General features: G+C 36.3%; 2 protein-coding genes across 4 annotated transcripts in view; one reads left to right on the top strand and one right to left on the bottom strand.

The window, feature by feature from the left end:
• LOC127060968 (uncharacterized) overlaps positions 1 to 24,578 on the bottom strand; it is a 1,003,595-nt gene that overhangs the window by 273,160 nt on the left and 705,857 nt on the right. The window lies entirely within an intron of this gene.
• The window catches only part of LOC103824743 (ras GTPase-activating protein 1-like), a 129,483-nt gene that overhangs the window by 56,704 nt on the left and 48,201 nt on the right, over positions 1 to 24,578 (top strand). For both annotated transcript variants that reach the window (XR_007780316.1, XM_050986341.1), the window contains exons 9-18: positions 2,901 to 2,979; positions 5,328 to 5,448; positions 7,904 to 8,060; positions 10,309 to 10,396; positions 12,525 to 12,602; positions 15,390 to 15,547; positions 15,814 to 15,890; positions 23,525 to 23,697; positions 23,848 to 24,007; positions 24,184 to 24,326. Coding sequence is in view for 1 of the 2 variants with exons in the window: in XM_050986341.1 (XP_050842298.1) it covers positions 2,901 to 2,979; positions 5,328 to 5,448; positions 7,904 to 8,060; positions 10,309 to 10,396; positions 12,525 to 12,602; positions 15,390 to 15,547; positions 15,814 to 15,890; positions 23,525 to 23,697; positions 23,848 to 24,007; positions 24,184 to 24,326 (1,234 nt within the window). In the remaining variant the exon portion in view is untranslated. The remainder of the gene's footprint in view (positions 1 to 2,900; positions 2,980 to 5,327; positions 5,449 to 7,903; positions 8,061 to 10,308; positions 10,397 to 12,524; positions 12,603 to 15,389; positions 15,548 to 15,813; positions 15,891 to 23,524; positions 23,698 to 23,847; positions 24,008 to 24,183; positions 24,327 to 24,578) is intronic.

Raw genomic sequence — 24,578 nt, forward strand, 5'->3', positions numbered from 1 at the left:
TCTTCACTATTTGAAATGTCAGTGATTCCAAAATTGGCCAGATAGAAACTTTTTAACACAGTTTTGAGTATTAGAAAGTAGGCATTCTTTATTGCAGCATGCTGGTCACTCAGAGGATCCTTCTTCTAATCAAGTGCCCGGAGCATCAAGTGAACAGAGTTTTTATCATACACACAGATTACGTATTCATTAGCTATCCCTGCTTACTTGATATATATGTATTACATATTAATTAGCTATCCCCACTTCCTTGGCTTTATTTTACATAGTCACACCCCTTATCAGAAGTCCTTATATGCTTCTTCAGTAGTCTTCAACATCTGGTGTCCTTTTTTAGGTGGCTGTTCCTTGAGCCCTGCTTTAGAGTAAGCGCAATATTGTTGCTTTGCATAACTTCTGCTTTGTCAGCCTTGCAGAGCTGAGCTGGCATCCTGCTTGCATTTTGCATGACTTTTGTTTGCCTAAGTTACATCCTTTATCTATTTCTCCAAGGCTGTTCTGTTCTATTGTTCTTAGAGTAAAATGCTGTTCTGTTCTAACGACCTTATCATCAGCTGTTGAAATAACCCTTAATTTACCCATTAAGTATTAAAAGACTGATACTACTTAATATGATGAGATACTTTTAAAATTATCCAAGTAGCTAGGATCTGGGCAGCCTAATAAACTATGCTAAACATTTTACAATTACTAATGTAACTGTGGTATTGAGACTCATATTTATTTCTCCATATTGAAGCAAGTTTAACCTTTCATTTTTATAAATTCATGCTTATTTATACCTTCCTTGATGTATTTTGTGTAAGCAGGATTTTGTTGATGTCAGGTGCTGAAAATTTTTATAAATCCTATTTTCCTGTCACCTTGATTCTTTTTGTGGTCTGTTCCATCTCATGCTTTGTATTTTACGTTGGATAACTTGATAATTCATTCTCAAGTGTATTTGATTATATGTAGTATCTTTCTGTTTGTAATGTTTGGTTTGTTCAGTCATTTGGACTGCTTCGGTGGTGACAATAGATAATGACCATCTGAGTTGAGTGTGTGGGGGAGAAGAGGGCTAAAGAAATTGTATACAGCTGCTTTATTATTGATTGCCCTCATATTGGCAATAGCTGTTCAACATGCAAAATACAGTGAGTGATTATTTTATGCAGTGTAGTAAAGCTTAAATTTTCATGGTGAAAATGGCATATGCATGTTGCATATCAATAAAAATTTAAATTTATTTGGGGTTTAGTAATATTGAAAAATTCAAGTCATTACAAACTTGAAAAAATAACTAATCTTCTTGTGAACATTTTTAGCTTAATGTATATACACTAGTTCATAGCTTTAGAAGAATGAAATCGAGAAAAAGCAAATAGATTTCTTTATGTTGTTTTAGTTACATGTATTTTATTATTGTTTTTATCATAATTTTTATAGTATCCTATATTTTTCCTTTCAATAAAATTTTATCCAATTGTAATAGGCCAAAGATCTATCATGTGTGCCTTTTTGATTACATTTGCACACACAGCTAACAGTCTATATGAAATGAGAAAACACATAATGTATGTTTTTGTTCTCTTCTGAATTACCTTCTTATCTTCAGGTTTATATTTCATATATGAATGCTTCATCTGTGTTGATGTTAACTTCTCTTTATTACAATGTAACTTTCAATAACTGCAAAAATAAGAGCAATTAAAAGATATATTGAATTTTAGATTGTGTCTGTCACTACTTCTTTCCTGATCCTTCAAAATAGAATTTAAACCTGACTTTGGTAATTAAAATGTAAGCTTACCCATAGAAACATGTTGCTGGCTGGGTATTTAATTGAACATGATGGTTCAGTGATTTGAAGTACAATCTGCATAGTCCATGTTACAAAACTTTTTTTTATTTCCCATTCTCATCTTCCTAAAAAAAACTTTATTTCAACAGTTTGAAATATCTTCCATTCCCCTTTCTTAGTTACTCTAGGACTTTGAAAATTATTACCAATAAAATAGCAATTTTCAGCCAGTTTGGAGAGCTGAGAAATGCATGTGTTACTTAAATGTGGAAAAGGTAGTGTACTCATTTGGCATTGAGGTGGGTTGACCTTGTCTGGTTGCCATGTGCCCGCCAAGACCCCTTCTCGGCCCCCAGCCCCCGCAGTGGGACTGGGAGAAAAATAGGGTGAAAAACTTGTGGGTCAAGAAAAAGGCAGTTTAACAAAGAAAAGTTAAGGCTGCACAGGGAAGCAAAGGAAACACAAGAATTTTTTTTCCCTTCTTTCCATGAGAAAGTGATGTTCAGATACTTGCTGGGAAGTAGGGCCTCAGTATGCATAGTGGTTGCTTTGGAAGACAAATGTCTTAATAACGAATGCTCTCCCCCCCTTCTCTTAGCTTTTATTTCTGAGCACATCATACAGTATGGGATATCCCTTTGGTCAGGTTGGGTCAGCTCTCCTGGCTATGTCCCCTCCCAAGCACTTGCCCACCCCCAGCCTACTGGCTTTTGAGGAATGGGGTTGGAGAGACAGCCTTGATGCTGTGGGAGCACTGCTCAGCAGTAGCCAAAACTGGTTGTTTATCAACATTTTTCCAGCTAAAAATACAGAGCACAGCACTGTGAGGACTGCTGTGGGGAAAGTTAACTCCATCCCAGACATACTCAATACATGCATTTTCAAAAACTGATTGAAAATATTCTGTGACATTTAGAATAAATAAATACAGTTCTGTGAATTTTCTTGACTTCAATGTATTTATTAGTAGATTGTCATTGCTGCAAATGAGATTATGATGTTTAACACTTGATTTTTATTATAAATCTGTGAGGAAATGAAGTGTGATTGCATGTCTCATACAGAGGACAAACTAATTAATTTCACATTTTAAATATTATTTTTCTTATTTGAACAGTATTGCAGAAATCATTGAACATTATAGAAAAGAACAGATTGTTGAAGGATATTACCTTAAAGATCCTGTTCCAATGCAGGTAAAATTTCATCTCTGAGCACTTGTTATTGAAGGTATTGACTTAGTCCTCAAATATTTATAATATAGGAACTGAATTACTGCAGAGGTATCCATTGTAGTTAAACAGCATCATCCCCTCCTGAATTTTTCTTTTGAGTTTGTGTGTTTCTTTCATTTTATTTTCATATGCATTAGTTTATCTATTGGCTTGTAGTAAACAGAAGTTATAAGCTTTGTCTGTGCTCTGGGGTGTAAATGCTCCATTTTGTGCCCCTAACTCTGGTCCCTAAACTAGGCTGCTCTCTATTCTTCTATGTCTAATATCTTTCTTCCCTCAAAGAAAATCTATATGAACAGAAAATCTTCAGAGATGATCAAGGGGCCAGGATTACAGGGTGTGTTCAAGAACATTGTTGCCCTGTAGCATAAATTCATCCTAAGAAACCACTGATAATAAACAAACTATATTGTCTAGTTTTTCATAAAGTTATGACTAGTTCAAAAGTATATTTTTATCCTTTCTCCCTATCTATTCTTCAACTTTCCTGTTTTGATGGTTAGAAAATTGGTTTTAATTTCTAACCTAAATAGTTACCCCTTTGTTAGAGCTATTATATTAATTCAAGGGCATTCCTTTGTATTATTCTTTAGTCAGCTCACTAAGATGAGCATACCAAAATCTGGTTTTGTCTCTTCATAAGATTCTTGTAGCTGCCCTACTAGCACCGTATTCCAGTGTTTGTGTTTCTTGAATGTAATGAACCAGAACAGCTCATAATACGATGTCATTAGTAATTCCTTTTTTCTGTGAGAGTGTTTACCAGATTGCAGAAGGTAATCTGTGTCATATCCTAGAACGTTATCTGTGTCATTACCATACCCACATTGTATTATATTGTTAGCTATTGGTAAGTATCAACAAGAGCAAAGTTTATCTTGTATTGTTAGACTTATACCTTATTATTCTGACTGGTTGGGTTTTTTTCTGCTGACTTGTCATCAATGCTTCCCAGTTTTCTGCGTCTATTAACTCATGCTCTTCAATGTGTTTGAGACAAATGTGAGGAAACTTGAATTCAGAGACTGATCCTTGAAAAGCTTCACCCAATAACTTTCCTTGTCCTCTATCATTTTTTTTTTGAATATGATGATCATCTTCCTTTTGGCACTTTGTCTATCCAATTATGGTTCCTGTATAAATAACTTTCTCAGTGTTGACTAATTTTCCATGTGAGACTGCATCAAATTATTTTAAGTTATTAAGATATATTTGTGACTTTCCTTTGTTAAAAAAAAAAGATATTGGTGGTGTAATTACCACATACTGTCATGCTCTGTTTGTGAAGAAAAAAAAAAATCACAAGTCTTGCATGCTGTTGCTTCAATCTAATAGACTTCCTGTTTCTAATTTTGAAATTTACTTTAAAACATTTTTCAGTAGATGTGTTGTTTTTTATGTTATTTTTTTCATAGATATGTTATGGAGATTATACTGAGTTAGTAAAATCTTGGATATTGCTTCTATTGTCAGCCCTGAAATTCCTATTACTGAAATGTTTTTCATCTTGCCTTTATTATGTTGTTTAAAACCATGATTCTTATGGAATAGAGGAGAGAAAAGTAAAGTATTTAGTATGGAGCTAGTGCATATCACTTCATCTTGATACTGTTCTCTGCCTGATAGTCTTGCTTTTCATGTTTTCTTATGGCTAAAGAACATTTGCTGATCAGCTGACTTGGTAAGGTCAAACTTGGCTTGGCTTTTGGCCATTCTAGCTGGGTAACAACATTTCCAGATCTTCATTTTATATGTGAATTTATCCTTTTTCAATGTCCTGTTTCTACTTTCTCCTATTGCTTTTTGTGAGAATGACAGTCATTTAGGATATCAGTGCTAATAAGATTAGTGAGGAGCTGTGCATTAGCTTTGTTAATAATTCAGTTTTTATTGTGATCTATACCATTCTTGTTGGTTCAGAGTTTATCCTTAATTACTCAGTCCCAAAATCCGTGGTAGAAGACAGAAGCTAAAAACCTTTAAAGATTTGTGTAAATTTTGCATAAATTGCTGAAAGCTATTTAGTATTAAAAACCATGAATACAGATGTTACTTTTTGAAAATTAGTCTGTATTTAAACCTTGTTTTTCTTCTCATATTATAATTGTGGCCTAATCATTCCACAAGAAATAGTTATATTACATTTCTGCCAAATGTATTATATTAAATTATATTGGTTTGTTAAGATACATGAGAGAATAAGGAATTAGTAGGATTCAATAAAAGTTTGGTTGCAGCTGCATAGTATGCAATTGTTTCACAGTGATTTCTGAGCTTAAAAAAATGTTGATTTCTTCCTTGTTTACCAGCATCAAGCACAAGTATTTAACGATACAGTTGATGGAAAAGAAATCTACAATACAATTCGTCGCAAAACAAAGGATGCTTTTTATAAAAATATTGTCAAAAAAGGATATCTTCTAAAAAAAAGTGAGTTCTGTTTGATTTTATACAATGTATTTTTTTTCTAAAAAAATGCAGATATGTATGCAAATTTTGTGTAGTAGTGGTACTAGCGGAGGCAAAATTGAAGTGAGCAAAAGGTTGTTTATGACAGGCTGTTGTGGATCTATGATGATCAAGTTGAAAATTAAGGCTGAATGTTTTTCCAAAATGTACTGTGGTTTATGTATGAATTAGTTCAGAACCTTATCAATTTTATTCAGGGGATATTAAACAATGAGTGATTTTTTTTTTGTTTTAGTCAATGGCTAAATCCACATTTTACTGGCTCATCCAATTTGTCTTCCAACAAACCTCAACATATAAATCTCCAGGCATTAACTTTTTTTTAAACTTTTTTTTTTTTTTAATGGTTAAATTTTTTTATATATGTTTGTTTGGGGCATGGTTCTGATCCAGATTTGCATATACTGTAGTCCCATTTCTGGTTTTTAGTTATCTTGATTTAAGATATTGTGATGCAATTTGTTATGCTGATCAGTTGGTAAGAGTTTAGAAATAAATTTATCATGTAAAGAGAACTCTGTTTCTTACTTAAAATAGCCATAATAAATGAGATTGCTTACAGCATCATACATTATTTGCAAAATATAGATGTAGTCTTCTCACTGATATGAAGAGAGCTCACACACACTTGTTTAATCCTGTTGAGATTAATGAAAATGCTTAGTGAATGTAGCGGTTTCAGTTTGAAACCAGGCAGAAGCACCAATTTCATGTAGTGGTTTTGGTTCGCCAATTTGGATTTCCTGGCCAATGCACCAAATAATGTTGTGGGTTTAGTGATGGCCTAATGCCAATGCAGGCAATAAAATTATTTACTCATTTTCTGCTATGAAATAAGGATTTAGGAGGAGGAGCAGAGCAGGCTCAAACTTTAAAAGGTATAAAGAAAACTTTATTAACAGAACTAAAATAAAAAAACAGTAAGAAATCAGAATAAACCTTGAAAACACTTTTTCTCTCCTCCAACTCCTCTTTCCTTTCCCCTGACAATGTAAAGAAACAAAACCTGGTATTTTCAGTCAGCTTACCACCTCTAAAATAATCGTTCTTTATTTCATTTCACTCAGGGAGACGAGTCTCTCTTGCCATGCCATGGAGACTTCTCCACAAGAAATAGTTCTCTCATGGTTTTTAATTTCCATGAATAGCAGCCACCTGGGAATCTGCATTTGTGAAGTCCCTCCCATCTCTTGCAGCCATCCCACAGCTGCGTTCCTGGGCCATGTCAACCTATTGGGGTGCCATTTTTAAGGATGAGCTGTTCTAGCATAAAAGCAAAAGTTCTCTTCATCTGTCTCTGGGAACAGAGGTCTTCTTCTGTTCCTGGGGCAAGGTTTCTCATCTCTCTCATTTCTCTCTGTTCAAACTTCTCATTTGATCACAGCTACTGCAACATCTGCTTATTTCAACACTAGTGCCTCTGTTCATGGCTGTGGTTAGAATGCTACATCCCCCCAATGCATTTAATGAGTTACAGGGTAAAAGAGTCTGATGTATCAATTATATTCTTCTCCATAGCCTTACAAGAGGATTTCAGCCCAAAACTAAGGCATCTCCTCATTCTCCTCCCATCTGGAATTTGACTTCCTCTTTACTGACCCCAGTGCCTCATGTTGTCTTCTATGTGTCTTCACGCTTTTCTTCCACTTGATCGATGTTTTGCAAGTTTCATCCACGCAGTGAAAGAGTTAATATCTCACCCAGGCCTGCGGGTGGTCATGTGGTCTCTGCTGCGCTGTGGCTGAAGCACTTATGGTGATTTATTTCAGGCCGCGCTGAAGGAGGAGGGAGTGGTTGCGATCTCAGCAACTAGACTAGGGCTCAGCTGTAGTACGCTGGGGTTGATAGCCTCCCCTCCCCTCCCCTCCCCTGCCCGGCAGCCATTGGGGCAGGGCCTGGCTTTGGCCAAGGCCCCGCGGCCTTCCTTCCCCCATCCAGCCGCCGGGACGGGACGGGACGGGACGGGACGGGACGGGGAAGAAGAAGAACTTCTCTTTTCAAAGGCCGGAAGCGAGAGCGTTTCCCGGGCTTGTTAGTTTTAAAATGTGAATCTCACAGAAGCGGATCTAGCTTTCTTAATGCTTTAACAGGTTGTCAGTTCTCAGAGCTAGCCAGCTATTGCTTTGCTAGGCACAGAGGAAGCTATTAACAGCTCCTCTCAGAAAAATTCCGTGGGTGGCTCCAATGCAAAACCGGCACAGTGAACCATCTAAAATTGCACTTAAATCTGTGAAAAGGGTCTAGTTTTAGCTACATGCTGAAAAAAATTATTATGTATACTGATATTATTACTTAAACATAATTAACTGTATGTTGTTCTTCTGTTTGTATTTTGGCAAAAACTTTACTGCTCTCTTTTTTTCTTCATTTATAGAATTTACATTTTCTTTAAAACAATATTGTACTTTCCTTACAGGTAAAGGGAAGAGATGGAAAAACTTGTACTTTATATTGGAGGGAAATGATGCCCAGCTTATTTATTTTGAAAGTGAAAAACGAGCCACAAAACCTAAAGGATTAATAGACCTTAGTGTGTGTTCGGTCTATGGAGTACACGACAGTTTATTTGGCAGGTAGGGCACTGGCTTTTAATTCTTGTACATACAGCATGACAGCTTGAGGCATATACAAGATACAAACAATTCATCACTAATGAACAAGTTGGCCTGGCACAATAAACTTGGGTTTTGACACCTGAGCCCTGGTTACTGTCCACGTGTGGGGTGTTTTTGGTTAGTTGTTGTTTTAGGTTTTGTTTTAGCTTTTGTTGATCGTGAAATGCAAGTATTGTGACTTTTGTTTCATACTGCATTTTATTCCATAGTTAGTGTAGATTGCAAGAACATATGTAAACAAATCTAACTGATTAATGGAAACTTAAGCCATGGCAGCTTGATCGCTAGTAACTGTTCATAAACAGCTTCTAGTAAGAAATTTTGGAATTTAAGATTTTTCTCATGTAATATGATGTGATAATGATTTGGCCTTTTGCACTGTTATTTTTCAATATTGTGTAATAATTGTTCTACACGTATTAAAAAGATTGTGAAGCAACTGTATTGAGTGTTTTAATCCGATTGAACCAAGAATTGATAAGATCGAGAATTTTGTCAGTTCCGGAAGATCTACATTCATTTGTTGATAGGTATTAGAAAGCTAAATTAAGTAGATAATGTGTCAATGGTTTTCTATTTAGGAATCCATAAGAATCAGATTAAACCAACCAATGTTAGAGGAACAAGTTAGTTCATATAAGCAAACATTTTTAAAATTATTTTTGCAAGAGAGCATTTTCACAGTTTCATTTACTGTACTAAATATGTCAACTGCAAGTGATTTGATTGTTGGCGAAGACATTGAGAATCAAACTACTTCCTGATATCATTGGTAACTAAGATAAAAGAGGATCACACTTTTTTCATTGTTAATTATAAAAAAATATGCAGTCCTGTGTGATATAGAAGAAAAAGATGCATTTACTCCTGCAAATGTTACTTTTTTCATAACAGATGGAAAAACACATTAAACAGCAGCTCTGGTTATTCCATGCATCTTAATATTTATTAAGAGCATTTCATCAACTTAAATTCTTTTCACATAGATAATGAGAAGATAGATGTTTAAAATTAGTGGCATTTCTTAAGCTGCAAAGAGCTGGTGTTCTTGTAGCATCTGATTTTTATACATTTTGCAATCATTTTGAAAGATCTGCGCAACTATTGCAATGAGGAACCATAGATATGAGGTTACCATTTACAAAAATACTGAAATATTCCTCATGAAAGTTGGCAATTATACACGAAACTTTGGTGGAGACTGCAAACATGGAGTGTTTTGGTTAATGGTGACTGTTGAACAGCTTCTAAGAAACACTGCACTGTGAGTTAAAATATATTCGGATAATAAGTAACACTGAAACTGTGGGTAAAAGATGTATGGTTGCACCTGCTTGGGAAAACTGCTGATGAAGAACTGTAGTTGAGACAAAATTCCTCTTATTTTTACCACCTACTTAAAATATCTTTCCCCTTTTCTCAGTAGTGCAGTGAGAGCTGTAGCTTTGCATGTCTTGAGTAGCCCCTGACCCAGCTACTTTTTGCCCCCCTCCTCAATCCTCCTGTGTGTATGGCCAGAAAATGTCATGCCAGTATTTACCTAAACAATGGATGGGTGAAAGGGAAGACTGAAATATCATATGCAAATGAAGTAACATCCTTCATGTAACTCTGTGTTTGGGAGAGCCTAATCACCTTGAAGGTAATGTGGAAGACTCAGTGTACTTGTAGTGTGCAACTTTTAATGTAACAGTACAAAGTATTTTTTAAATTTCTTGACAAATGAGTATACGTACATAAAATGGAGATGTTATACTCACATTTTAAAGCCTTAAAAGTTTCTATGACACATGGTCCAGTACACATTTAATTGGTTGTGAGAGCTGTGGAACACATTCAGATAAAGAATTCCTTATGCTAATATAGTTTCCTGAACTCCTAAAGCAACAAATCTATAAGGCATGATTAAGTGCTTGGGGTGTAATGCTGAACCTGTGCATCATTTAAAATGTTTGTGATGAATAGTCCTCATAAAAGACTTGATAATGCTCTCAGATGCATTTTGCCTCAAGCGTAAGTCAGTGTACATGTATATTCAATACAAATTGTTCCAAGTTTCTTAAATATTCTGAAACAAACTAGTTGAACTATAGTGCAGTTTTCTTGAAATTGCATTGTTAATTCCAACCAAAATGCACTTTTGAAGCATGCAGAGATATTTCTTGTTGGGTTTTTTTCTGACATTTTTGTTTTGTTTGATTTTAAGGCCAAACTGTTTTCAGATAGTAGTTCAGCACTTCAGTGAAGACCATTACATCTTTTACTTTGCAGGAGAAACTCAAGAACAAGTGCAGGTGAGAGCTTTTGTTGATAAATATAATTTTAAAAGCAATTTTTGTTCTGTAGTGTTTAATGATATTATCCTTCTCTAATAGAAAGCAAGTGTACAATGTATGGTGGCTATATCTGCATTAGCAAATATTTCCATGCAATAACAGCAGATCTGTAAGGAATATAGGTGGTGATGATAATCCAGCACTTACATTACCTATGCTTTAGGGATTCTACTTTAGAGAAGTTCTAGTCTGGTCCCATGGACTGAACTTCCATTAGTTTCAATTAGATATTTCTGGAGAATATATTTTGGAGTAGTTCAATGAAAAAAAAAGTTCACTTTCCAGCACTCTTCCAAATAATGAACTAGAGCATGGTAAGTGGGAGTTTTGCTTCAAGAGCACATACCTGATAAGAACTAAAACGCAAAGGAGGTATGCCCACCAATTACAATCTGTCAAACCATTAACAGTTATTTGTCCTGTCTTAGGCCCTGATCTTGCACAAAATAAAGGTGGTTTTGTGTTTTATATTGGTATCATTTAGTTATTAGCTCTCTTAACAGTTAATGTTTGCTGATTAAGAAATGTAGGAATGGAGTTTAATTCTGTAAAAGTCACTCAGTAATAGGAGAGCATATGGAAGATGTGATAATGTTCTTTTTCATCAAGTTGTTTTGGTATTCCAGAGCTCTGAAACAGACATTTTGTGTCAGAAGTCAAGCTATGCATTTGATTTTATTTAAGAATGTGTAGTAGGCAGAACATCCTGTCAGGACATGCAGAATATCCTGTCCTGTTTTCTGAACATTTGGTATAATCTGCTTTTGGTTTAGATTTGCTTAACACTTAAGACGTTCACTGCATTTATACAGAATACTGGGATTTCTTTTATAAAATTATTCTGGTTCAGGTAAGTCAGATGTTTTACTGATGCCTATGTTCTCAGAAGTTACAGGTGTCTGTACTTTACAACATTTCACAGAAGAATAGTTTTGTTGTCATATTAAGGAAAATTGTATGGTTTTCATATAATGTGGTAAATATCAAAGCAGCTGTCCAATGGATTGCGTATTGTCTGAGGTTTGTACAAACCATTATGTCAATGTAATGTAATGTAGTGTTAGTCTCATATACATTACATATGTTAGCCTCATGACATAGCTAGTGTCATTGCGCATACTATGGTGCACTGTTCATACTTGATGATGTAAACTGTGACATTTAAGGGGATAGATTTTTCTGTTAAAAGGGAGTATAAAGATGACTGTATCTAGGAAACATTTAGATTAATTTAGAATGTTTAGTAAGTTCTATGGTTCTTTATTTGCTTTTTCTTATTTGAATAAGAAAGCAAGCTAATAAAAATTTGATGCACAGTTGACAGTTCCTCATTTTATGGAACATTTTGAAAGCTTAAACTTCACTTCCAAAGTAGTTTACTTGAGAATACCTGCAATATTGAATGTAGCTGTATTTTAAAAATTATTAAATTGCACTTTGAGAGTAGCTAGCAGATCATTGACCTACACCTTTATAAATGTTAGTCAAAGCCTAAATTTTGTGCTTCATGAGAATTTACAAAATTTGGCAGTGTGGGATGTGAAAACATGAGAAATGAGGCTATAGCATATCTTCCACCTTCCCAAGTATCCTTTATGCATTTGTGAGCAGAGAGAATGGGGGTGAATGTTATACTTTTCAGTGTTTTTCTTTTAATGCTGCTTTGTTTTTTGTTTGAAGCACACAGAGTAAATACAATTGCATATAAAAATAGAGGAGAGAATTATCAGAACAGTTTGATTTATCTGTTATTTTCTCAGAAGCAATCAAGTCTTGCTTCATTTTATATACCATTTTTTATTTAATTAAGTATGACTAATCTAGAAAATTGATAAAGGTCTCTGTATATCCATTAGTAATGCTTGATATTTCTAAAAGGAGAAACTCAAATTTGCAAATGTCTTTTTAGATTTACTGAGAAATATATGAATTTTGCTTTACTATTTAAAGTTTCATACTCTGAGTTGTATACAAGTTGGTTCTTTTTAAGCCAAAGAAACAACTTCAGATACTTTTTGATGTTAGTTCTATGGCAAGAAGCTGTATCTGACTTTTTGTTACACTGTTTTGTGCCTTTATCTTTTAGGACTGGATGAAGGCTCTGCAGATGTTTTGCAGTTTAAGGAAAAACAGTCCAGGGACATCAAATAAACGTCTACGTCAGGTGATGCTATATAGATTGGGGGGGGGGAGGGGAAGAGGGGGAGGGTTTGCCTCCTTGTTGTAAAATGATTATATATGTCAGAACTTTCCTTTCAACAATAGTAAATCCTGCAGTGCTTTCTTTTTTTTGGAGTTATACAGTACCTTTGTTAAACCAACAGGTATGAATTCCACTCTATTATGATATCTATATGCACAAAGATCAAAATGGTGTTTAGGCAATTGGCAGATGTTTTGCTAGGTAATAATTTCTGATCACATTTAAGTAAAAGTGCCAACAATTCAACATTTGTATTGTCTTAACTCTTACAGTTCACCAGATTTGACAGACTTATGTCACATGTAACCAAAATAATTGTATAACTAATATATTAATTTTTCAGTGACAAATACATGCTTAACTGTGATGGTGGTATATATTCTTTTAGTTTCTTGAGAGTACTGTTGTGTCCAGAATTTCTTTCAGAAGTAGAGAACAGATAATCATAAATGACTACATAAGTAATGATTGAAGAATAATGGGAATCAAGAATCCCTAGTATCTTTGAGTGCTATGAATGTTGGAAGTAGCTGATTTACCAGTCTATAGGAAAAGGAATACATTTTATGGGTGAGGTTTTTTAGGAAATGCAAAATTATTCTGTGGTCAACATTAAAGATGATTGAATACTTCTGAAAAAGTAAACTAAATTAGGTCAATTGATATATGAATGGCAGAAGAAATTTGGAGCCAAAAAAGCAAAGCACCTACAGAGTGATCATCTGAAATAATTCTGTATTTGCAAACACAAAGCAAATATTAGGCTGCATGAAGAAATAGTATAGAAGATAGATACTATTTCATATTTATATGTCGCTATGGAACACAAAAGAACACAGACACACACCACTGCTCCAAGGTGAAGAACAAAAAAGTGAAGTTTATTTCCTGACTCCAACATTTATAGTTTTCCAAAAGTGACAGTGGATTGGAGGGTGACAGTGCCACCTCTCCATTGCCACTGGGCAAACCAACAGTCCATCGAGTCTCTCCTCCTCCATAAAGAAATGCAAAACAATGTGTTATCTACAGACAGTGTGTGAGAAAGTTATCCACAAGAATGTAAACATCAGAAGGCTTAGAAAATTCTAGAAAATCAGGGCGACATTTATGGTATTCTCATTTAGGATACAGCTAGTTTTGATCATCCAATATCAAATGTATAAAGAAAATGAGAAATCTATAGGCTGGAATGAGTAAAAGAATTTCCAGGTAAAAAAGTATGGGAAGTATTGAGCTATTTAGAGAAGTGAAAACTATAAAAAGCATGAATGATCAAGGTAGATGAAGTGGATAAAGATCAAAAATCATACTTCCATGACTGCCTTACAGAAGTTATATCAGTTTCAGGGTTTCTCGAATTGTCCTTTGAAATTTCAGGTACTGAATATTTGCATTTAAATGAAACTTTGACCTGATTAAATACAATATTTCCCGTATTTGACTAAATTGACTTCAGTTGATATCTGTAGATATTTGATTAAGCTATGAATTGTATGCAATTCAGAAGTTTGTAAAATAGTAGACTATTTAAAATGTATTTAATGTAAATGAGTTCCGAGTGTTCACTTCTCATTTTTTGGAAATTGACTTTCCAAGTGCTCTTATTGTGAGAATCTGTGGTACAGACTAATATCTTCCTTATAACAGGGAGAAAACACTGTAGTGTGTTAAACAAGAGAATTTTATGTAATCTACTGGTTTAGAATAGAACAGAATAGAATAGATTTCAGTTGAAAGGGACCTACATCAATCACCTAATCCAACAGACTGATCAATTCAGGGCTGACCAAAAGTTAAAGCACAGTATTAAGTAAAGGCATCATCCAAGTACCTCTTAAACACTGATGGGTTTGGGACATCAACCACCTCTCTGGGAAAAGCCTGTTCCACTGTTTAACCACACTCTGGGTAAAGAAATGCTTCCTAATGTCATCTAAACCTCCCCTGGTACATCTTTGAACCATTCCCACACATCCTGTCAGTGGATCCCAGGGAGAAGAGCTCAGCACCTCCTTCTCCACTTCCCCTCCTCAGGAAACTGTAGCGAGCAATGAGGTCACTCCTCAGCCTCCTTTTCTCCAAACTAAGCAAACCCAGTGTCCTCAGCTGCTCCTCATAGAACATTCATTCCAGCCCTTTCACCAGCTTTGTTGCCCTTCTCTAGACGCATTCAAGGACCTTCACATCCTTCTTAAATGGTGGGGCCCAGAACTGCACACAATACTTAAGGTGAGGCCACTCCAATGCTAAATACAGCAGGATAATCATCCCTTTTGACTGACTGGTTATGCTGTGCTTGATGCAACCCAGGATGTGGTTTGCCCTCTTGGCTGCCAGGGCTCACTGCTGACTCAAATTGAGCCTAATCTATTAGGAAAGCATGAAATGCAGCATTGTGTTTGGATTTGTCCATGGTTCTTACTTAAGATGCAAGTCTTTAGCTTCAGCAGAATTTTCTATGCATAGAAAAGTTAGTAATTGCAAATCTTACACTGATGTTTTTTAAATAAAAAATTAGGTAAAGCTCTGGTGCTGGAGGTTTATTTTCAAGTTGTTGCTCTTACTTTGTCCCTGGTGCCTCTTAAAATCTTCTTTCATTATTCCTCTTCCCTTCTCTTTCTATTAGGAAGTTATATTTTGTATTTAATATTTATTCCTTAACATTAAGCCTCCACATGGTGGGGGGGGGGGGCAGGAAGAATTCAATTCTTTCTTAAATAAATAAACTTTGTTTATTTTCTTTAGGTCAGCAGTCTTATCTTGCATGTAGAAGAAGCTCATACACTCCCAGTAAAACATTTTACTAATCCATATTGTAACATCTACCTGAACAGTGTCCAGGTAGCAAAAACACATATCAGGGAAGGTCAGAACCCTGTATGGTCAGAAGAATTTGTCTTTGAGTAAGTCTTAATCTTCTTGAATTACTGAATTTCGATGGAAAGTTGCATTGCCTTTAAGATTCTTTGCACTGTACTGTTTTTTATCTGCTTCTTAAAAATACTGTATGCATGGTTATATAGGATCCACAAATGCATGGATAGAATTTTATGTATGAATCTAAGTATCTTTGGCGGGTCATGATAACTTAGGATTGAAATACCTTTAGAATAAATTTAAATGTAGGCCAAATATAGTATTGATTTGGGCTTTTTGTCTTTTTCCCCAGTGATCTTTCATCTGATATTAATAGATTTGAGATAAGTCTTAGTAACAAAACAAAGAAAAGTAAAGATCCAGATATATGTAAGTATTTTTACGTAAAGGATGCATATATACTTTAACAATGGATAGAGTTTGCATTGCTCTTGGCAAACATTGTCACAAGAGAATTAAGTATATTCTGTGACTATCATACAGCTGTATTGGTATGTTTTAGATGTCTGTTACTGATTTTATATTAATGTTTTTACAGTAAGAACCTGCATGCTTTTTAGTAGTAAAATGCACAGTAGTCCAATACTGTATATCTGATGGCTTTTCTAGCTCTATTCCAGTATACCTATTGTGTTCTACTGACCATGTTTACAAAAAAAAAAAAGAGAAGCTGTTAATCTCCTTCATAAAATGTTAAGTTTCATTAAGTTAATTTCTTTAATTTTTTTTAAGCTCAACTGCGTGGAATTACTTTTGTCCTTCTCAGGATTTTTTGTTGCTTCCAGTGAGAAAGAGAAACAGTAGTACTTTCCTCACGTGAAAATAAATTAAACTCCAATTTGACAATCTGTAGAACGAAACTTGCTTCAGTCCTTGTAGCATCTTGTTCTTCCCCCCATTCTATCTCATCTGTGTTCCCAAGATTGTACTTTCCTCCTGTTATTTACACAGCTTCTTCAGCTGTTTTGTTTCTATTTTTCTATTCCAGAAAACTACTAACAAGACGGTAAGACTTATCAGCTTTCAAAAAACAAAACTAAACAAAAACCCCAAACCCAACCCACCAAAATGAACCCTCCCCAAAAAACCCACACTTGAATTCTGAGACACGCAATGTGATTTTTTGGCTTTCAAGGTATTTTGTTTCCCACCATAATTGTCTTGTAACTTCATCTTTTTGCCTTCTCTCTGTTGCCTGCAGAACAGTCACCCTCTCACCCAACAGTTGTTCCAAGTACATTTCTGTTGTATTCTAACCTGTCCCAAAGCCTAGCACAGTACTGATAATCTGTTGCTGTTGGTTTTGATTTGCATGGTATTATGTTACTGGCCTGTTATGTTTGCCTCTGCGTCAATTTATTTTTCCTTTTTTCCTCTCAGACAAGAGATTTGTAGGGAAACTTTGACGAAAGCAGAAGAATTACTTTGAAGATGGAATGCTCTTGCCAAACCTAATTCAGTTTCAAAACTGTTGCTCTTTCCTTTAACTACAAATTTTTCTGCATAGCAAAAGAAAAAAAAGATGTATTTCATTTGACAGGCAAAAGGATTTTCTGATTGCAGTTGTGCCCTTTTTATTGCATGATTCTATGCATTTGAGCTAGAAAATTCTTTATTTTGTCCAAAGCTTTGGTTAGTAAAAGACCCTTTCAAAGGAAAATTCATGAATGGGATACTTCAGTAACTTCTTTTAAAGTGTTTTTGTAGTTTCCTTCTCTTTGTCCAGATTAAGGAGATTGTGCTACTTTTAGATGTATCCAACTGGTGGAAGGTTATAGATTTTTTTTCTTACCTAGGTCAAGAGGATTGGCAATGTTTTTTGATCATGGTTAGGGAGACTCTTGGAAGCATAACCTAACAGTCCTTTAATTTTGGGATAAGAATTAGAGCATATCAACTTGAATTAACAAGCATATCTGCCTACATCCCCATCCCTATTAAATATTTGAAGTATATGGGGAGAAAAACAGAGCTAAAAGAGACCATATCCAACTTGTCTGTGTGCAATGTTGCCTAAACCTCCAAAAGCAAGAAAAGGGGTTGATTACCTTTCTGAACATTTCCCCTTTGTAGCCACAGTTTTTAAAAGTGCATTGCTCTGAAATAGGAGTAATGTCAGAGCTATATTTTTTTCAACATTTGTGGTGAGTTGACCTTGTCTGGCTGCCAGGTGCCCACCAAGCAGCTCTCTCACTCCCCCTCCTCAGGGGGACAGGAGGAGAAAGGATAAGGTGAAAAACTCATGGATCAAGATAAAGGCAGTTTAACAAAGAACAGCAAAGGCTGCTCATGGAAACAAAGGGAAAAAATTATTCTCTACTTCCCATCAAAAAATGATGTCCAGACACTTGCTGGGAAGTAGGGCCTCAGTATGCATAGTGGTTTCTTTGGAAGACAAATGCCTTAATAATAAATGCCTCCCCTTCTCCTTTTGCTTAGCTTAGTATTCTTAGTATTGCTGACCACAACACCATGTATTATGGGATATCCCTTTCGTCAGGTTGGGTCAGCTGTCCTGTCTATGTAATAGAATCCTAGAATGGCTTGGCTTGAGACTTTAAGATCATCTAGTTCCAACCTGCTGCCATGGGCAGGGGCACCTTCCACTAGACCAGGTTGCTCCAAGTCCCATCCAATCTGGCCTTGAACACTTGCGATGGAGCAGCCACAGCTTCTCTGGGCAACCTGTTCCAGTGCCTCACCACCGTCACAGTAAAGAATGTTTTCCCAGTATCTAATCCAAATCCATTCTCAGTTTAAAGCTATTACCCCTTGTTGTATCACTACAATTCCTGATAAAGTCCCTTCTCATTATTCCTGTAGGCTCCCTAAAGTACTGGAAGGCTGCTATAAGGTCTTTCCACAGTTTTCTCTATGTTAAGTGTTGTAAATGATCAGATCGGTAGCCAAATTTCTAAAAAAATTTATAAAACTTTATTAGATCGACAACAAAAATAGAATTGCGAAAAAACTCCACCACAGCTAAGACAGCGTCAACCCCGGGAGTCAGCGCTGGGTGAACCCTGGAATCATCTGACAGTGTCAGCGTCTCCGTCTCCGTGGTGGTTCACCCTGATTGCTTCCAGCAGCTGGCATATATACCATTTATTCTGCCTGAGGCAGAAATGACAACAGAATACTGTATGTCCCTTCATATGTATAACTGGGACTGTACAGATTCAAACATATACAAAAGTAAGTCCAGAAATCCAAATGGCTCGTCTGAGTTTTCTGGGGTAACTTTCTTTCACATGTAGCAGGGATGTCTGCCGATTTTGATGCAATCTGTCCAGGTGCAGTCTCTCCTGAGTGTCTGGCATTCCTGGGAAATTGGTGCTTATTGCCCAGGAAGGTCCCATTCACACGTTAAGGGACTCGATGCTGTCTGAAGATGTCCGGGAAATACTTGCATAGACTTTGCTCCTGGCCAGAGCAGCAGACAACCTGATTTTATCTGGATGATGTCCAAGAACTGTTTGAATAAAAAAAGAACTCTGCCTTCGGCCTATAATGGTCAGAAGCAGATGTTGGATCTTTATAATATTTTATACACCTACATAGCATGAATTATCTATATTATATACTACATTAAGCAACCCCAGCTCTCTCAACCTTTCTTCATAGAGGAGCTGCTCCAGCCCCCTGATCATCTTGGTGGCCCTCCTCTGGACCCGCTCAAGCAGGTTCACTTCCTTCTTATGCTTGGGGCCCCAGAGCTGAACACAGTGTTCTGTGTAGAGTCTTATGAGAGCAGAGTAGAGTAGAGTGGAAGAATCACCTCCCTTGACCTGCTGCCCATGCTACTTTTGGTGCAGCTCAGGATGCAGTTGGCTTTTTGGGCTGCAAGCACACATTGCCTTTGTCTCTCAGCCAGTTTGTATTTGCAGTAGTGCCATAGCTTGGTTTTGAAGTAATTTGATAATATGCAGCTAGAGGACAAAAAAAGTCACTGTGATACACATGTATTACTTCTGTGGCACTGGGAAATAAGCCTACTATGGCAGGTTATATACTTGGCTCCTTCCCTCATATTCTTCATGAAATATGTGCTAAATGAATTAAGTAGTGTATGTAAGCACACTTGCAATGACATGGGTGGACTTTGAACAAGGGGGAGAAACTATGGAGCCTATCAAGTACTTATTAATGGAACTAACAACATACTGTCTACCAACACTAGGTACCAAAAATAAGATGTTGGCAGACCCTTCTTTGAAGAACTTAGTATAAAAGTTTCAAGTCCTTAACAGCTCCTCACTGCCTTGTAAATGGATTGTGCTAACACATGAGTAAGCTGTGGGTGGGAAAGCCAGCATTTAATATGTCCATTATTGAGCAATTTATTCCTTGTCAACATTTAGATAAGCTTTTATTCTGAATCAGTAAGTGGTTTTAGGGGGTTTGGTTGGTTGGTTCTGGTTAGGTTCAACAAAGGCTTCACAATGACTTCACTGTAAACTTAAGTTCATTTCCATTCTAAAAAAACCGTAAGTTTTAACCACTTTGATTTCCAGATCATAATTATTAATCATCAATATATAAACTTGTTACTAAATATGAATCCCTAAGCTTAATTTGCAAACAAACTATTAAGAAAGCTTAGTTTTACCTTTAATTTTTGCTAATGTTTATCACGTAAAACATTCTTGGTTCAAGGTTGTTGTATACAGTTTTTGACTGTGCTTGCAAAGAATGGATCAACTTTTGGGTTTTTTTTTGTTTATTTGTTATTCTATCATAATGTGCTAGACTGCAAAGTTTAAACATCCTTAAATCATCAACTACTGGCAATCTTATTGAACATAGCCTGTGTTATAAATGATCAATTCTGCAGCCAAATTTATAAAAAAATATTTTATAAATTTATTAGATCGACAACCAAAAATAGAATATTATAAAACCGCCACAGCCAAGACAGCGTCAACCCCGGACTTTGACGCTGGGTGAACTTGGGTCAGACCGACGTAGTGTCAGCGTCTCCCCAGAGTGTCACACCAACTTCTCCAGGTAGCCAGCTTATATACAGTTTATTCTGCCTGGAGCAGAAATGACCTAAGATTTCTGTAAGTTCCTACATATGTATAACGTGAAGTATACAGATTCAGTCCCGTACAAAAGTCAGTCCATAGGTTTGGATGGCTGTCTGGGCTCCTCGAAATTGTCTTCCTTTCAGCTGTAGCCAGGAAGTGGCCACTTTTTGATGTAATCTCTCCCAGGTGTTGTTCGGTGAATGTTCTGGACATTCTTGGGAAATGGTCGTTGATCACCCAGGAAAGACTCATTCACTCATTCATGATTTTATCTGGGCGAATTCGGGGAAATCTTTTGGAAATGAAAAGCCCTGCTTCTGGCCATGGGGGTCAGATGCATGGTTGGATCTTTATAATTTTTATACAATTTCCAAAGCATGAATTATCTACATTATATACTACATAGCCTAATAGTTCATTTTACTTTTCTAAGTAGCAGAAAGTGTTTCTTAAAGTTTTTGAATATGAATTATAAGAAGTATTTTACAGTCCATATGTTGATGTTTCTGTTTCAATCTTTTAAGGTCAAAATAAGATTATAAAATTTATATTATCACTAGAAAGTGCTACTGTATAACCATGGGAAAAATTAAATCAGTGTCAGGAAAATTAATCCACAAACACCAGAGGTTTATGTCCAAAAAGGAGACAGAGGAGTCCCGTAACTTTATTCAAATAAAAGGAGAGGTCATGGGTATTTCCCATGGGGTCTCTCACATTTTTGGAGGACGCAGCCTCCTTTTTATCCCAATTTCCTCGCCACATTTCCCTCTCTTTTTCCCCATTGGCTGAGGTACTTGAGAGGTACAGACTTCCCAAAACACCTAATACCTTAGACCCCCTTCTAATTTATCCCCCCTTTTTTTTTTCTTATCCTTGTGTCACTCAGTGGAATTCCTATGGAATTTATGGTTCTTCCCATTGTTTCTTTCATCTCTCAGTATCCAATTTTATTTATCAGCAGACCTACAGTTTGTTTGTAAAGACAAATCTCTCTCATTCCATTTATCAATCAGTGGAATCCTTCCCATTGTTTCTTTTATCTCTCATTATCTAGTTTTATCTACTAGCAGACCCACAGTTTGTTTGTAAAGACAAATCCCTCATTCCTTTCAATCAGGTGATTCTGAATCCTGTATCTCACTGTTCCTGTCAATGAGATATATGCCTGATATGCCCAAGCAAAACAAGAAGAAAACACGTTGCTCGGTGTAGGGTGTAAGAGCTTTGCTCAGAAGAAATATTTTGGGAAAGTCAATTGATTATCTGGTGTAAAGACAGTCCAGTCTGCACTTGTGATAAGTAGTAGATGATGATGAATTGGTATATCTACTACCTGAATTACTTAAATGTGTTACCTTATCAATTCATCAACTCCAAAGAATATGAGATATTAAATCTATATTAGAAATATGATGTCATTCTGTTCCATTATCTGATTATGCAAATGATGACCCAACATACTGCAGAATTGGGGCAGTGGAAAGTCTGCTAGAACTGTTCAAACATTTTGCAGAAAAGTGAAAAAGAAGTGTGTTGTCCCAGCCTCCTGCTGAGAGCAGGTTTGCCCCTGAGCAGGCAGCACAGGCCGGATAGCTCAGTCCTTTATGGGGACAGACTGTCCGAAAACCAAGTAGCTCTCAGCCGCTGGCTACCTTTAGCAAGCATAAGGGTTATCAGCTCTTTTTAGTGATTCTCAGCTCTTTTGAGTTCAGCTCTTTTGCTTGCTAAGGCGCTGCAGGCTGGCCGGCAGACGCAGGGCGAAAGAGGAGAAGGCCGCTGTGGAGTTCCACAGCGATGTTTTTATTGGGGGTCTGTGAAGGGTTCCAGCGACGGCTCTTCTAACCAGAATGGGCTAAAACAGCCCATTTTATAGGGCAAGGGGGTATCACAAATTGACCAATAGTACGGGTTAAGGAGAAGTGACCTATGGGGTTACAGAGAGATAAGCTGGGGTCCGAAAGGCGGAAGAGAGGGGCTAGCCATTCACCGTGACTTGGCACTTCCTATCTTTAGGCTTCTGCCCTCCACGAAGCCATATCAGGCCTGTAGCCTGCTACAATGTGTGATAGTGTTTCTGATTGTTTTGATTTTTGGGGGGATGATTGGGTGTTTTTTGTTTGGAGAGTTGTTTTGTTTAAATGTGAGGGACCTGATTAAAAATATATTTCATCAAGAGATGCAGAAAAAGAGTGTTTGCTTAGAAGATCCAGACAGTCTGTTCAGGAGTGCATGTACTTAATTTGGAATGGTCAGTGGTCTGACTACTGCAGCTTACTAGTCAGCTGTCAGATCAGACTTTCAATTATGGTTGAATAGGCTGGCGCAGGTCATTACTTAGTAATTTTAAGGTACCAACACCACCAAAAAAAGTGAATTAATGTTTTTGTCATATGTAGTTGACTTGTCATTATTTGGGCAGTAACCTGTCTGGGAAGGCCTTCTTATATGTTTTGCATAAAATGCTGCAGCCTTAAACTTGGGAGTTTCAAAGTATTGAAGAAATACATCTGACAACATTTGGGAAATATGTACTAAAGCTAAAAATAAAGACTAAAAATGGTAACAAAGAGGTTCAAGAGCAGACCTGATAGAGGTATGAGCCCAGGGCTTCAAAAGAGGACAGTGAATTCTAATAATTTTACCTGTTTTAATTTTCTTATTGCTGCCAAGGTTTGATAGGTAGCTGAGGGAGCAGAGGGCTTTTTCCCCTGTTTGGGCATTATAAAGAAAACTTTTTCATATCTCTGGGTATACATTATTTACAGCACGCTTTAAATTTCAACTTCAGTTTTCAGGAGTCTGTTAAACCATCTAAGAAATAATCTGTCCATATATTTGATGACACAAATTTTGATCATTTTTATTAATACTCTTTTGCTGAAGCAAGGTGACGTGCTGAAAAAAAAAATTATTCATTGCTAGCACTGTTTTTCTGGAGATAACCTATTTAACAATGCTTTTTTCTTAAAGTGTTTATGCGTTGCCAGTTAAGCCGATTGCAGAAAGGACATGCAACAGATGAGTGGTTTCAACTCAGTTCCCATATACCACTGAAAGGTATTGAGCCAGGATCTTTGCGTGTTCGAGCACGATATTCTATGGAGAAGATCATGCCAGAAGAAGAGTACAGTGAGTTTAAAGAGGTATCAAGTTTTTTCCTCATATTTTCTGTCAAAATCAGTTTCTCTGTTGTTTGAGAGAAATTTCAGTAACACTTACAGATGTTGCTGTTGTATTTGTGGTGACTGTTATTTTAGCACAAATTTCTGAACATTGTTTTGGTTTTCTTTCAGCTCATACTCCAGAAAGAGATGCATGTAGTCTATGCCTTATCACATGTTTGTGGCCAGGATAGAACACTGTTGGCTGGCATTTTATTGAAGATATTTCTTCATGAAAAGCTTGAGTCACTATTGTTACGAACACTAAATGACAGGGAAATAAGCATGGAAGGTACTGTACTAATTACACTAACACTAGCTGAAACTCTGGGGAGGGAATTACTCCCATGTCTTCATTTCTGTCTCCTCTCTTTATTGCATCACAAATCAAACTGTGAACACAGGTTATTTTTCCCTTCTGCTTTTTGTTGCCTCATTTTCCCAACTTTACTTTTTTTTTTTTTTCAGATGAAGCTACTACTTTGTTTCGTGCCACCACTTTAGCAAGTACACTTATGGAGCAATATATGAAAGCCACAGCAACACGTTTTGTTCATCATGCACTGAAAGACAGTATATTAAAGATAATGGAGAGCAAGCAGTCCTGTGAGGTGATAACTTGAACTATGTTTTTTAAATTTTGATTTCTTGAAATGATGATCTACTGGTTATTTGCTTTAGAAGCATTTATTAATTCTTCAGAAATAACTTCAGTACTGGAACTGAACTGATTATGAAGTTTTTTCTAAATGCGAGCTTGGACAATGTTCATAGCATCACTTTTAAATAAGCTTTTAAACTCAAGTTTCTTTAAATTATGTATTTATTCTTAAGCATTTGTATGTTCTGTTGTAGCAGTTACT

Source organism: Serinus canaria, chromosome W (genome assembly GCF_022539315.1).
Source record: "Serinus canaria isolate serCan28SL12 chromosome W, serCan2020, whole genome shotgun sequence".
Lineage (NCBI taxonomy): Eukaryota > Metazoa > Chordata > Aves > Passeriformes > Fringillidae > Serinus > Serinus canaria.